The sequence below is a fragment of the Diachasmimorpha longicaudata genome, chromosome 13 (genome assembly GCF_034640455.1).
Source record: "Diachasmimorpha longicaudata isolate KC_UGA_2023 chromosome 13, iyDiaLong2, whole genome shotgun sequence".
Taxonomy (NCBI): Eukaryota; Metazoa; Arthropoda; class Insecta; order Hymenoptera; family Braconidae; genus Diachasmimorpha; species Diachasmimorpha longicaudata.
This window is the reverse complement of record NC_087237.1, coordinates 5,903,263-5,919,153: the sequence shown is the minus strand read 5'-3', so window position 1 is coordinate 5,919,153 and position 15,891 is coordinate 5,903,263. Positions and strand designations below refer to the sequence as shown.

The 15,891-nt window shown below is 38.0% G+C and overlaps 2 protein-coding genes across 2 annotated transcripts; one reads left to right on the top strand and one right to left on the bottom strand.

Moving 5' to 3' along the window:
- Nucleotides 1–22: 22 nt before the first annotated feature.
- On the bottom strand, nt 23–4,306 carry LOC135168450 (crossover junction endonuclease EME1). Its single transcript, XM_064132633.1, has 5 exons — nt 3,552–4,306; nt 2,560–2,783; nt 427–1,425; nt 273–326; nt 23–189 (listed from the first exon to the last, which is right to left on the bottom strand). Exons 3-5 carry the CDS (start codon nt 1,384–1,386, stop codon nt 76–78), a joined length of 1,128 nt encoding a protein of 375 aa, XP_063988703.1. The 5' UTR covers nt 1,387–1,425; nt 2,560–2,783; nt 3,552–4,306; the 3' UTR covers nt 23–75.
- Apolpp (apolipophorin) lies at nt 3,133–15,870 on the top strand. The gene is made up of 7 exons (XM_064132614.1): nt 3,133–3,352; nt 4,415–4,441; nt 4,751–4,935; nt 5,027–5,209; nt 5,388–14,885; nt 15,422–15,628; nt 15,717–15,870. Exons 1-7 carry the CDS (start codon nt 3,268–3,270, stop codon nt 15,759–15,761), a joined length of 10,230 nt encoding a protein of 3,409 aa, XP_063988684.1. The 5' UTR covers nt 3,133–3,267; the 3' UTR covers nt 15,762–15,870.
- Nucleotides 15,871–15,891: the final 21 nt, after the last annotated feature.

Here is a 15,891-nt window from a genome sequence, read left to right as displayed (position 1 = left end):
GGGATTCCATAATTAAAAATGCAAGGTTTTCTATAAAAATTTTATTGGAATGGTTACTGTAATGTGCTCTAATACCTATTTACCCAATACTTGGGAGCCATCGGCGGACGTGTACATGATATACATTTTTTTACTCAATTCTGGCCCGAGTCTTTTCGGCTTACATAGTTCTATAGGACCTCTTCTGATCTAAAAGAACAATAAATAAATAGGTCAAACTGATTCCATAACTTGCAAAGTATGATTGGAAAAAAAATTACTAAAATTCTCACCAGAATATCTTGTAGCAGTGCTTGCCCCTCTTTAGGTGAGCATTTTTCATACGCCTATATAAAAAAAAAAGCTTTAAATAATTATGGGAACACGGAGGGAAATTTCTCTCTCGAGAAAATTTTCATGGCTATAACCATGTACGATATTATGTACCTTCATTAGTTGTGCTGGGCTCGGATATTGTTCACAAATAGCCTGGGCAGTTGCAAACCCAGCGGTATGAAATAAACAAATTTGCCTCAACCAAAGGTTCTTCAGTCCAAAACCATTCCCATCTACTTTTATGGTATTTTTATTATCACCGAAGGCATAGAATTTCAAACCACTCTGAACGTGACTCTGCATCATGCTAATTTTATATGGGTTTTCAGCAATAGCCTTGGTATATTGAAGAATCATTGAAATCATCTCGTGAGGCTTTTCAATACATGTAATACTAAAATTGCTAGTGATTTGTGCGTTAACTACTGAATATTCAAAGTCTTGTCTAGAGATTTTTGGTAATTCATCGATATTATGGTACGCTGGCTCTAATTTTCTCTTTCCATTGCCTTTGTAGTATGAAAAATACCCCTCCATCTTGTATATTACCAAGGATATTTTTTTATCTGGCACAACCTTTGCAATGTCGTCGAGGGATTCTTGGAATGATTGATCATGAATTTTTTTCACAGCTGTATCCCAATTCCATATAATCATGGTATCGTCTTGGGTCTCTTCTCTCCTCGCAGTGACAATTTCATTGTTGATGTCAACGGTATAGATTTCAACCTTTCTCGTCCACTTCAAAGAGCTTGGAATGATCAGAGAACTATTCCATGTGTTTACTCTGGCATTTTTGAGCAGTCGCTGTGATTCTTCATGAAAATCGAATAAAGAGAGTTTATAATCAAAATCAACTTCCATAAATTTCATACACTCTCCAGGCTGAATGTTTTTAAAATTCTTCTTAATCACTATTTTTTCAACTCTCGCTCTCTTGTTGATCCATTTTTGGTCCCCTAACTGATCCCTCTTTTCTTGTATCTCACTAATGGGAGTGGGAGTGTAATCAAAATTAACAGGAGGAAATTCCATTTCATTTTCTGAATGATAATCGTTCTTATTGTTCATTTTTAAAACAACGTTGATACAGTGTTAAGAGACGTTAACCTAAAAAATGATATTCTATTGTTGCTGTACAGCTGCTTGCGAGGTGGAGGGAAGGGGGTTGGACGCCATGATGGGCGGCGATTTTGAATTAGTTTAATCAGAATGAAAAGAGATAAATGTCCATTGCAATCTGAATAAAATATTTCCGAAAAATATAACCTCGATTGAAGCTTCTTTACATTAATTATCAATAGTTCTAGTAATAGGAAATTGGATTATAATTTTTCTTAATATCGGGAACTTTAACATTATGCTCGTCCAAGTATAAATATTATTTAAATGATATCGAATAGTTACGATGTGTACAAATGTAATCGTCAAAACAAACAGTTAGCTAGCAATTGACCAAATAGTTCAATAACAAAATGGAAAAATAATAATAAAAACAGAAGATAATGCTAGTAAAAAAATAATAATATAGCGCTCGACCTCTCGACAATCCTTTCATTCACCACTGCAATTTTTCATACGCATTAAAACAAGTGTATTAACGCAAAATTCGATTTATCATTACAATGCGTTTATCACATATGGATTACGTAAAAGTTTATCATGACCCATGAAGAAAAAAGTCAAATCATTATCTATCCTGACCGCGAGCGAAATGGTGTCTGGTACGAAAGAAGAGGCAGAAACAATGAAAAAAAAAACACCCAATGCCAGAGTAGCCCGTGCGTAGTCAAATTTTTTATATTCTCGAAAGATTGATAGTCAATTTTGTTTAGAAATTTTTCTCTCTCTCCTGTCAATACAAACTTACCAATACGGAGATTGGTGATACGGAGAGATTAATAGTTTGTTTGATGAGTCAAAGACATTGTGGATGTTGACCCCATCGAACAAACAACTTTACATGTACAAATAGAATAAAGTCCAAATAATGTCTGTTTTAATTCAATAAGTCCCTAGGATGGACCGAGAAAAAAAATAAAAATCACATGCCAACAAATTCATTGTCTAATAAATTTTTTACTATCAAATCCTCAAAAATATTATTGAATTAGCACCACTGAATTATTCATAATTTCCGTTGTTTATCTCATAAATGCAACGGATGTTTAAGCATAACAATATGTTATTAAATAATATTTTGAAGCCAGTACATCCGCTGATTAACAAGCACTTTCGAATTACCATTTGAATTAAGTGTTAGCGTCTAATAGAATTTTCCATCCATAGATAGTATCTGCTGTGCCCTCCTGGCCCTCATCTTCGTTCCCCCTCGTTGGATCCACTTCATTGCGCGTAAATAACGTAAAAATAGCTCGTGATTACGATTATTTTCCCCATTCAATCAAGAAACGAGCGTTCTAATGATTAAATAGAATAAATTTTGCCCCAACGTATTGTTTCGATTTCTGCAAGAAAAAAATAATTAGTATTTCATGAAAAAATATATAAACAAATAAATCAATTACTAAATCCTAGAATCAATCCAGATGATTACAAATCCTTATCAGAAGGGGATTATTAAAGCTCCAGCGCAATTCACGATTTTAGACTCGCAATTATCAGAGCAGATAGTCCATTAGAAAATTAGTTCGGGAATGATTTTGAATGTTTTTGGAGGGGAGTGAGATCAGAGAAATATGAACGATGAACATCGTACCCGGAGATCATCGCGGGTATTTAGAATTGTAGTTGTAGGTGGTGTGTGGAGTAGGGGAAGGTTTAACGAGACCATAAAAGCCCCGGACGACGAAAAGTTAAACGTTGTTGTATTCCGAGTAAGCGTCGCATTGACAACATTTCCATTATTGTGAGTTTGAATGCAAAGTGCTATACAACTTGTCGGAAGAAAAAATACAGAAGGACAAGTAATAAACCAATAAGACAAACGCCATGGGGCAACTTCCGCGGCTTTTGTCCGTGGGTGTCGTCGCTGCTGCACTAACAATTACTCTATTGGTGATACCAGCATCGGCAAGTAAGTTACAATATCATTGATAGGTACATTTTGACATGTTATTAATACCGTGTCAATAATTGCATGACTGCTACAAGGGCCGATGCGATGAATAACATTACAAACAATTGAGAGGGAACAAATAATTAGGGCTTTATGAGCTTCAATGAGCGCTTGGTATCATTGAAACTATTACAGTTAATTCCCCCTTCGTACGTACCTTTCAAGAGGATATCTGGTTAAATTGATCTAGACACATCCCCCATTCGATACGACTTTACAATATGGATCACGACGATTTCGGCATTTTTTTTGTTGTAAAATTGCGCTTTTAATTTTTCACTCAAAGAAAAAAAGGAAAAAAATCGATTGACTGAGGAAAATCTGCCAACGAAAGTAAAAGAAAATTTTCTGTACTCGATTAATTTAAAAATGAGGGGTGTTTATCACTTTTATCATACACAAGATGGTGATAAATAAGACTACGACGTTTGACCCTTGATGAAATGCTTCCAATAATTTTTCTCAACTTTGCGAAATTCACCGAGGTCGTATGAGATTAATCCCTCGACCTCTCGAAAGGGCAAATTCATACTATTACATAAATACTGTATCCAAATAATCGACTCGGGATACGACAAAAATTACCGCAGCATTTCGTATCTTTGGGTTTAAAATTGAGAAATAAAACTGGATTGACTAGCTTTTCTCCCCCACTGAAAAACGATAAAACGAAGATATTCTGGAGGAATGCTAGATAATTTTGAGAATAGAAGAGAAAGGAAGGGATAGACCGATGACCGACGGAAAGTTGATGACACTCATCAAATTTGTGAATACTAGTAGACTCAACATCCTGTTTAACGGCTAAGGTCAATGCGATATCTCGGCTGCTGGTACATTTTGATTGTATATGACAGTCCGTAACTTAACAGATACCACGGGTCAAGGGACATTCCAATTCCCAACATTAGATTAGCACGCACACATTCACATACGTTATCAATCTCGGGGATTTACATGTATACTTTACAGCATCATTTTGCTTATTTATTGAAAAAATAATTGCGTTAATTTTTTCAGATACTTGCATCGTTGGTTGCCATGGATGTAAGTACATTAAATCATTTCGTTTATTGAATTAATCGTTATTAATGATAATTCATTAATAATCTCATTGAAATAATTCCAACTGTGATGGAAAATTAATAGAAACGAAGTTCTCAATATTTAAAATATTTTTCTATTAGGGGAGGATGAGATTATATCGACGTTTATTTATTTAAATTAATAAAGAATTACTAAACGTCTTCGGCGCACCATTGATCGGTTCATGCCAGTCAAAAAATCCAAAGTCAAAGAAACTAAGAATAGAAATTATTTTTTTTTCTTCTTTATCAATAAAAATTTAATGCACAGTGCAATCGGGCAAGGGCCACGCAGAAGGCAATACCTACACATATGCATACGAAGGAACATCCGTAACTGCAGTGACTGAAGCACAAGGTGACTCGACAGTTAAACTAAGTGCGACTGTTGAACTCTCGGTGAAGCCCGATTGTGTTCGTCAATTGAAATTGAAAAACGTCCTTCTCAATGGAACTGTAAGTACAGCATTTCAAGTTGAGTTAGCGATGTAAATTTCCCCTCCAATTCTTCAGCAGTAATATTAAAGCGAGTAAATAATAATTTCAGCCGATAAGCCAGAAGGATGTGGAGCAGCATGCTCTTCAATTCAATTACCACGATGGACATATCGACACAAGTGTCTGCACTGAGCTCCATGATTCTCAAGCATCTCTCAATATTAAAAGAGCTGTCGCGTCACTCTTCCAAACTGCAGTTATGCAAGACAGCGGAGCTACAATGCATCGTGAGGTGTGTAATTTAATTTCATTTGTCTAATGATTGCAGTTGAAAATATTAAAATTCCTCATCAAGACCTGGGCTCTACCCCTACAGCATTTTATACAATTTTTTAATCTTCAAAGTCATAAAATTTTCGTCACCAGGAGCTTCTCAAAAATACCCGGATAATCCCTTAATATTTTTCTAGACCGACGTATTCGGAAATTGTGAGACTCATTTCGAGTTTCATAAGGAAGCCAATAGGCTGACTGTTCGCAAACGTAAAAACTTGGCAGGCTGCTCCCATCGTGAGAGTCTGCGCCATGGGCTCTTCTACTCGACTTACGACGGATCATCCGATATTCAGACACTGCCAATCCTCGACTCTCACCAGGAGATCGAGCAGGTTCTCGACAATGGAGTCCTCAATAGCGTTAAATCTACAGAAACTTACGTTTACAGGCCCTTTACCAGCGGCGAGGCGGGTGTGAAGACTATTATTCAGTCGAGTTTGACTTTAAAATCAACCGCTGCTGATGGACAATCGCCCTCACCAGTGTCGGTTCCAAAGTCACTGATATTTGAGGCACCTCATCCAGTCGTTGAATCATCCCCCGAGGCCATTGTAAATGCATTGAAAGCTGTCAAAGAGTCTTCGAAACCCGAAGAAGTTAAAAATGGAGCAGCTGAAAAATTCGGGGACTTGATAAAAGTCCTGCGTAAAAGCAATAAGAACGATATTCTCAATGTTTACAGGAGAGTCAAATCGGGAGGAAGTGGATTCGATAAAAATTACGATAAAAAAATTTTATTGGATGCACTTTATAAAACTGGCACAGGCGAAGCGGCTGAGGTGGCTGTTGATTTGATAAAAAATAAGGAACTCGATAATTATCAGAAATTGGGCTACTTGGCGAGTCTTTCATTGATTGATCATGTAAATCTACCAGCGGTGACAGCAGTTGTGTCGCTCCTGGACGATAATGATCTCCCCCGAATCGGCTATCTTGGCATTGGTAATGTCATTGGTAAATATTGTCGAGACCACGAGTGCGAAAATGTCCCTGAAGTGAAAGCAGCGCTCCAAAAAATTTCATCGAAAATTCAGAGTGGAAAGCCGAAAAATCGTAAAAGTGAGAACGAAATGATAGCGTCATTGAAAGCACTTGGAAATGCCAAATACCTGGATAAACCGACTATCGAGACAATGGTAAGAATTATCAATGACCAGAGCATTCACAATCGCTTAAGAGTCGCTGCGATTGAAGCCCTTCCAGCAAAATGCAGTGGAGATTGGACTAAGCCAATGCTCGATTTATTTGGCAATCGCGAAGAGGACAGTGAGATTAGAATCAAAGTCTACTTGAGCTTAGTTGCCTGTCCATGTGGTAAAGTTGCTAATCGTATCAGGGAAGTTATCGACAAAGAAACTGTTAATCAAGTGGGATCATTCGTTACAAGTCATTTGAAAAATTTGCGAGCTTCCACTGATCCGAGCAAAGCTAATGCGAAGAAATATCTCCAGGAGATAAAACCGCGTGGTAAATTTCCCATTGATTTTCGTAAATTCTCCTTCAATAACGAATTATCGTACAAGATCGATAAACTTGGGGTTGGTTCGACTATCGAACAGAATATAATCTACAGTCAAAAAAGTTGGCTGCCACGTTCAACGAGTCTGAATCTCACAACTGAAATATTCGGACGATCATTCAATTTCTTGGAGGTTGACACACGAATTGAAAATTTGGACCGACTGATTGAACATTACTTCGGACCCAAGGGCATCATCAGGCGTTCTGATCTGGCCGATTTAATTGTCAATGGTAAAGACCAATTTTCTGATGTGTACGGTCGTGTGAAAGACCGTATGGATAAATTAGGACGTGGACGTCGTGCTGCATTAAATTATGGGGATGTTGATAGACTCACCAAAAATATACAACACGATGACAGGCTTGATGATGATCTTGATATCGATATATCAATAAAAATGTTCGGTCTAGAACTGGCATTTTTGGATTTGAAGGATAGCAGTGGCGACGATGACAGAAGAGGATCAACTGTCGACCAAATCTTCAAGCTGATAGATGAAGCAATGAACAAGGCGAAAAATTTCGATTACAGTACATCAAAGCACATGCACTTCATGGACATTGATTTGATATACCCCACTGGTTTAGGATTTCCCCTGTCCATTGGAGTCGAAGGTAATGGCGTAACGAACATCAAGAGCAGTGGGAAAATTGATGTTCAATCAATTCTAAAAGATCCCCAGAATGCAGTAGTAAAAATTGGACTGGAACCAAGTGTTAGTATCACCATCACAGGTAGTGTCACCATTAATACATTTGGGGTTGAAAATGGTCTAAAAGTGATCGGTGATGTTCACACATCCACCGGTAGTGATCTTTCCCTGAAATTGCTCGGTGGCAATGGCTTTGACATAAGCTTCGGAATTCCAAAGAAGAAGCAAGAAATAATAAGTGTATCCAGTAAAGTGATTTTCGTTGACAAAAATGGAATAAAAACACCAGTGAAATATGCCAAGGGCAAAGAGCACTCTGACTGCTTCGATCAATTTTCACCGATTCTTGGATTGACAATTTGTGGACATTTCTCGCATCCTTACGACTCAATTACATCCATCGACAAACGACCACTCTTCCCTCTCAGTGGACCAGCTAAATTTGCCCTGAGTATTGAAAATACTGATGCCACTTCTTACCATTTACGTACCTTCTACGATAAATCAAAGGACAACTACAGATCATTGGAAATTCTCTTTGACACACCGAACAGTCGGAGCAACAGAAAAGTTCTGGTGCGTGTCGAAGCATCCAATGAACCAACAAAGAAATATATCAGAGCTGTCTTGGATTCGCCATTCAAACAGGCCGATGGTCAAGTCACCCTTGAAAATACTGATAAGAAGAAGGCGTTAACAGTGACACTCAAGCACGACAAGGATGATTACTTTGGATCAATTGGAATTGTTGCTAATGGAAATAAATACAAACCAATCTTGGAATATAGAGTACCTGAGCATGTTGAAAAACTGGCCGGTGGCAAGGGTGAAGGAGCAGCTTACAAAGTCGATGGTGATATCACTGTGAGTGATCAGGATCAGGTGAAGAAATATACATTTGATAAAATAACGCTGAGTGCTCATGGGAAGAAATTAGCCAGCTGGGATGGATCTGTATCAACAGGACCACGTTCACTCGCTGTTGATGCCACCCTATCTCACAAAGACGACAATCTACACCTCAAATTGGATGGAAAAATCATCGATCGTGGATTTGATCTGAATTTGGCTGTTATACCCTCCAAGAATCCTAACATTGGTTTCCAGTTGATTTGGCACTATGGTGCGATTGATGAAATAATTGATCACTCATTGGTGTTGACATATGGCGCTGATCTTCAGTCGAAAACAAATCGTCTGAGTTTAATTGAACATGCTGAATACAAAAAGAATGAACGTTCCACAGATGTGTATATACCATTGACATCAGTCAAATGCAAATCGGAAATTAGCTGGCCAGCTCAAAATCTTGATGGTAAATATGAAATTGAAATATCGCCTAAAAAATATGAGACTGAAGCCCATTTACACTATGGAAAATTCAAAATTGGCACTGACATAGAGATTAAAATTGACGAAACTGCTCCCTCAAACTGGGAATTGGAATTCGAGGCTTATCTTATTGACAGTAAGGTGTCATTGGGTGCTAAGCATGAGAAATTAACTGACAGTAAAAGAAAGGTGGAGGGTAAACTTGAAATACCTGGAGCTAAATATGAAGGTGAAGCTACAACTGTGTATCATGTTGAAGGGCCCAACGCTAACATCGGACTCGCGAGTAAATTGAAATTAAATGGAAAAAAAATTGAAGTAAATTATAACTATGAAATGAGCCCTCAAAAATTGCATAGTAACGCTCTCGTGACATTTGATAATACGAAATACTTGGAATACGTCTTGGACGGAACAAAAGGAGTAAATCCTCGTGGCCAACTTACACTCACGATAAAGAAAATTATAATAATGTCTGGTCAGTTTTCATTTGAAAATGGAAAAGGCAGCAGCAGCATTGACATCGACCTACCGAGGTTTGAGCGAAAGATAAAGGGAACTGGAACACTAACAGTTAGTGGTACACATCACGTTGCCAATATTGAAGTTTTCCTTGATGCGGAAAAGGATCCAAACAAGCGCATCAAAATCTCAACCGATTGCGATTTAACTAAAACTTCTATCGATACCAAAAACATTATTGAAATTTTGACTTATAAAATTGAACTCAACGGAAAAGGAAAGTACACCGATAAACAACGTGACAATGGTGGTAATGATCGTGATTTTGATGGTACTATTGACGTGCTCCTGCCAAATGGTCGTTACCTCGTTACCAATGGTGAGGGTAAAGTTAGTCGGGGAGCTGATAAAACCAGAGTCAGTGGTAAATACGAGGTATTGTATCACGAAAATAAAGGTGGACAAGCACGTAAGATCTCCTACGAATATGACGTCTCTACAACTGAACCGAAGAAAGACAACACTGACCTACACTATAAATTATTACTCGAGAATTATGACAGTAAAAATTTGCAAGTGGATTTAACCAGTAAATACGTTGGACCCATGCATCTGACTGGAATGAAGAAGGTAGATGTTGACTTCACTGTATCAGGATCTTATTTACCCAAAGACTTCACGCTCACTTTGAACAGCGATAGGGAGAGCAAGGAGAAAGGCTCTTGGAAATTGCACTCATCACTCGGTAATGATCTGTCAATCACCGGTTCGGCCAATTATTTTGACGGTTGCAGTCAAAAGAAACCAAGCACCGGTGACATAAACATAGAATTGCAATTGCCAAGTGAAAAGCTTCGTAATTTGAAATACCAGAGTACAGGTAGTCTTCAACTACCCCACGATGATGTTGGTGATCTTGAAGGGTCTACTGATCATACACTCATCTATAATGATGATAAGAAGATCAGTGGAAATCTCCATGTTCGAGGAACTGGACTCCTCCCAGGACAGAAGAAGGAGAGTACAGCAACATTAACACTAGTTGTTCTTAAAAATTCACCACTAATAATCAACACAAATGTTAAGTACCATCCATTTGGAGACATGAAGGGAGGTAATGGCTCAATTACTGTTGAGTATGGCGATAAAAAAGTGGGTTTGAATATCGATGCCAAGTACAATAGAGATCTCAGTCATGTTGGTGTGAACGTAAAAGCCACAACACCTTCTGAAAAATTACAAAATGTTGAATTCGGCATTGAACGCATTGTCAATAAAGATAATGACGGAGGTACTAATCAATACAATGTTCATGTGGTTGCCGATGGAAAGAAATACGATGTGAGCAGTGAATTTGAAGTTAATAAAAATTCCAAACGTATTGATATCACCTTAACAAGCCCCGAAGGTAAAACCGAAATTAATTCTTCGATCAATATAATTGGTGAGAACGAATACAAGGGTACGTGGAAGGTGGTGTCACCAAAGGGCTTTGCTGTCGCTGATGGTCACTTGAGGTTTGAGAATATCGATGATTTTGTCATTGACTTTAACTTTGACAGTGACAGAATTAAGGAGCGAAAGATACACGCTGAAATAACTTCGATGCCAGCAGTGAAGACTGGCAAAAGAATCATCATCACTGTTACAAGCGATGGAAAAAATATTATAACTGGAAGCACAAATTATAATAAACGCGATGAAGCTGGTAAAGTTATTATCGAGGGAAGTGGTAATTTGAAAATTGGCGATACTACGAGAAGCTCTAAATTCATCTATTCACGCAAACAACTGGTACGAAAGAATGATGGGGAAAATGGTGTTGTCATTATGTTGAACGCTAATTTCGGACCTTCAGCTGTTGTCGGAGAATTGAAACTGTCTGATAAAGAAATCAATATATTGAATAGCTACTGCGAGAAGAGCAAAGATTGCGCTCACTTTAAAATTCGCTCGTTACTTGATACCGATCGTGATTCACGTACGGATCACCAAATAACCATCGAAGTGGACTTGAAGAAATTCTATGTACCTGTTGAATTTGGATTAATAATAACAAACAAATATCAGCCGAAAGAACTGACATTCGATCACGCTGCCAATTTGTATCTTCAGACATCTAAGGATAAAGCACAATATTCGTCGCACATATACTTGAATCCTAATGATGGTGGTATTGTTCTAACAGTTCCAACTCGTGAAATTGCCGTGATATCATCAGTGAATATACCAAAATCCAAAGTTCCAGTGGGGCCATTTAAGGTTGAAATCTCAGTTTACTTGGACAGGAAGAATCATCCCAATGACAAGACAAGTCTTGTTGCCACTGGTGATATTATTGGAGATAAAAATTCCGCTGGAATATCTGGTGAAGGTCGTCTTATTTATCCAGCCCAAACCAAGGACATGATGATCAAGGGAAAAATTTTGACCAGCAGTGAGCGATACCTTGATGCTAACGTTGATTTGGATCTTTTTGCCAAGAAAACTCAGAAAATAACAGTTGTTGCTCAAATTATCAAAACTCCATTGGAAAAGGGTTGCAACATAACTGGTCTACTTGATGTAACAAGTCGTGGGCAACAATTGAAAGTTAATTTGAAGGAAAATCTTGCTGTATCACCCAATGAAATAAATATTGAATCATCTCTGTCTTACAATGATAAAAATCAAAAGCCCAAAACATTGGGGGCCCTTTTAAATGCTAATATCAGACAGATTAATCTCAAAATTCAAGGACCCAACAAATATCTGATACAATCAGATTCCACCATTGAATTGACCAAGAAAAAACAGAAGATTGAGACGAAGTATCAAATTCTTGAAAATCCAGCTATTGTGGTCAATTTTGAGGCAAATGATTTGAATAACTTTAAGTATCAAAGCTATCAACAGGATAAACCGGATAATAAATTAATTGTTAGTGGTAGAGTTGTTAGTGGACAAGAGGCTGAACTTCATGCTGATGTATTTATCAATGGTGAACAGAAGCAATTGTACAATATTGCTATTTATCTAGACGAAAGTCGTTTCCTCAAACCAACTCTTGTCTATAATAAGGACAATATCATTTATCTGATTGACTTGTACAGAGGCAAATTGGTAAAATACGGTCAAATGTTGAAAGAAACTGGCAAGGACATCAATGATGAGGCATCAGTTGAATTGAAGGACTTACTCGATCATCTGAAGAAATCACAGCCAAATTTCAAACCAGTGATTGATTATTATGAGCAAGAATTGGCCAAATTGAAGGAAGAGATCAAAAGCGATAAAATTCTACACGAAATTATTGATGCATACACCAAAGTTTTTGGAGGCATAACAACAGCGATTGTACAAATAGTTAAACAATCGAGTGAGCAAATTCAACAATTGAACAAACAATTAAATGAAATTATAGAAAAATTGAATGAAGCCATCAGGACAACTATGCCAAAGATCAAGGAGTCTGTTGATAAAATTTCCAAAGCTGTTGAAGAAATAGTTGATGCTGCTAGTAAATTGGTTGCCACATATGTCAAAGCTATCATCAATATCATCAACGAGCATCAGAAAGAATTGAAAGAATTGCTAACGTTGATCAGTGAAATTGCCCATGACATTATAAAAATTGTTTCCAAGGGTGTCAAACAAATTGAGGGCGATGTGAATCATTTTGTCTCAATGGTGATTCAACAAATTAAATCTCTTCCAATCAATGAAATGCTTCCATCATTATCAAAATACAAATGGGCGGATATTGCCAACTACAAAATACCAGAGGCAATTTTGATGCCAATTGAGGAAGCAGTTCTTCAATTTACAAAACTTCTGCCAACCGAGGAATTACGTGAATTCGTCACAATCACATACAACTACTTGATGAAGATTCTTAAGCACGAGAAAGTCGATGAACAAACTGAGATTAAAAATATTTATACCCACGGAATTGACGCTGCACGATCAATAATAGCACTCATACAGCATCAAGACATCAACAACGAACTTTATGGTCTCTTCGGAGAAAATATATTGGCCAACGTCAACTACATAAAACAACTCGCAGGTCTTCCAATTCTTAAATTATCCATCATCAATGTCATACGAAACGGTGAACTGCCAAGTGTTAGTGATTTATACTACACTTACCGTCCAACAGCCCGTGCCTCAGACATCATACCACCATTCAGTAAAATGGCAATTGTCGTTGAAGGTGGACACTTCTTCACATTCGACGGACGTCACTTGACAATGCCTGGCACATGTGATTATGTCTTGGCCCACGATACAGTGGATGGAAATTTCACTATCATCGGTAGTTTCAATGGTGGAAAGTTCATAAGTCTCACCATAGTAGCACCCGGCGAGAGTATAACCCTCAAATCCAATGGCAACATCTTGGTGGACGATAAACCAGCTGAGTATCCAGCCAACACCAAAAATCTTCACGCATTTTTGACACTTCCCATCGTCAACGTTAAATCCGATTACGGCGTCCATGTTGCCTGCAGTCAGAAGGCCCCAATGATCTGTAGCGTCTACGTCTCTGGTTTTTACCATGGAAAATTGCGTGGTATCTTCGGTGATGCTGATAACGAGCCTTACGATGACTTTACACTTCCCACAAACGCCATTACCGAGAAGGAATCCGACTTCGGCAATGCATACAGAATAAATCCAGCTTGTCCAGCTGCTCCAGCTGTTGATCACTATCACAGTCACACACGTAATCCCACATGCACTTCTTACTTCACTGACACTTCTTCGATGAGTTCATGCTTCAACTATGTCAATCCAACGCCATTCCGTCAGGCCTGCGATCATGCCACAGCTGCTGGAACTCCTCGAGCTGCCTGTCTAATTTCAGCTGCCTACTACGCCGCTTGTCGCAAAGAACGCGTTTCCATTTCAATTCCAGCAGAATGTGGATCGTGCAAAGTTGGTAAAGATACGGTCGCCATTGGCAGCAGTTTCAGCGTTAAAATACCCAAAAAAGAGGCTGACATCGTCTTCTTCGTTGAACAAAACACGAAAAATGAGGAGATATATCAGAATCTGATTGTCCCTCTGATGGCTGAAGTGAAAAATGAATTCAAAAACTACGGAATCAATGATATTCATATCGGATTAATTGGATATGGTGAGCACATGAAGTGGCCACAACATTATACAACTGGTGGCAGTGCTAATGTTAATGGACCAGTTAAGAATATGAAGTTCTCGGAGTCGGCCAATCCAATAACGCTCAAACAAGCCAAAGAGGGCGATCTTCAGACTAGATTGAATTATGTTAAACAACGAGTGGATGTTGAACTTGGTACATTTGCCATTACTGATGCTTATGAGGAAGCTATAAGGTATCCCTTCAGAATTGGATCTGCAAAGGCAGTTGTTGGCATTGTGGCAACACCTTGTGAGAAGAGCCCGTTACCACTGTCTCTTCAACAAGTCAGATTATTCATGGGACAACAAGTTTATCGGGATCTTGGATTGACTTATCATCATATTGGCCCCTTAAATGATATATGGGTTTCTGGTAAAGTGCAAAAGAATGTTGTAGGATACGATTCGACTGATGGGTATACATTTGCGGATAGTAAAAACAAACCGTTGGATGGAAGTATCGATAAAAATAACTTGGTTCTGACTAGCAACGATGTCTGCGCCGGATTTGCCGTATCTGTAAGTCTTGCTCAATTCATCGATCAGATCGTTGCATGATTCATTCATTGAATAAAAGAAAAAATTAATTGCTAGCGATGAGAGATTAAAAATTCATACCCAGGGAGTTGATGATGTACCATGAATAGGAGCACTTTACAGCATCGTAATATTAATGAAGAGCTTTATGGAATACTTGAGGAATATACTAATCAGGTTTAATGCATGAGAAAGGTGTTCAAAGTCAGAAATTATCCATTGTCGTGACGCGTGAACGAGGGAATTCATAAGTTAAACTAATGACAAATCAAGAAGTTCTAGTCAACTGACGAAACGCCTACGGTTTGACGTCACAAAGTTGGGTAAAGGGGCGTTTTGGTATGACGTCAAAGGTCAGACGTTTTTGATTGCCTGTAACTCCTTCATTTTTCATGATTCGTCAATAAAAAAATACGCAAATTATTTGATGTATTTCAATAATTTTGCGTCGCAAGATCTCATTTTTCAAAATGTGCGGGGAAACAACAATTTAATGAGATTATTTTCGTGATTTTTAGTCGGGAGGTGCAGCTTTCAGTTCAAACAACTTCCTCGATGCTAAACCCAATCAACAAAAACAATTTATACAAGTGGCAGCGAGACGAATTGTCGATGGCATGGCAAATGCCGAATTGCAAGAAGACTGTGTCTGTAAACAACAGTCAGGACTTAATGGTTACGCTAACTGCAAAATTGTTGGTCGCAAAGAGAAAGGAGCTCTTAGTGTGAGTAATCGAATAATCATCATCATTTTTACTTATTTGTTATCCTGAATTTTTTACAATAACTCCCTTTTTCTCATTTTCTTTTCAGAGACAAACTAGGGGTTCCATCAAGACATTGAGACACTGGGGTTGAGACATTCCAAGGTCCATATAATGCTCCCTGTTCCACGAGCCACATGAAATTTTTTACTTTTGTGAGAGAGACAATGAGAAAAGAAAGAAACTAAATATATTATTAAATCTATCTTTTTTTATTTTTATTT

Excerpts from the sequence above, each read along its gene's own strand:
- Apolpp (XM_064132614.1), top strand. The coding sequence starts at position 3,268 with ATGGGGCAACTTCCGCGGCTTTTGTCCGTGGGTGTCGTCGCTGCTGCA. Across the intron at positions 4,442-4,750 it reads CATCGTTGGTTGCCATGGAT|TGCAATCGGGCAAGGGCCAC; the intron begins GTAAGTACATTA and ends TTTAATGCACAG. Across the intron at positions 4,936-5,026 it reads ACGTCCTTCTCAATGGAACT|CCGATAAGCCAGAAGGATGT; the intron begins GTAAGTACAGCA and ends TAATAATTTCAG.
- LOC135168450 (XM_064132633.1), bottom strand. The coding sequence starts at position 1,386 with ATGAACAATAAGAACGATTATCATTCAGAAAATGAAATGGAATTTCCT. Across the intron at positions 327-426 it reads GCCCAGCACAACTAATGAAG|GCGTATGAAAAATGCTCACC; the intron begins GTACATAATATC and ends TTTTTTATATAG. Across the intron at positions 190-272 it reads CACTGCTACAAGATATTCTG|ATCAGAAGAGGTCCTATAGA; the intron begins GTGAGAATTTTA and ends TTGTTCTTTTAG.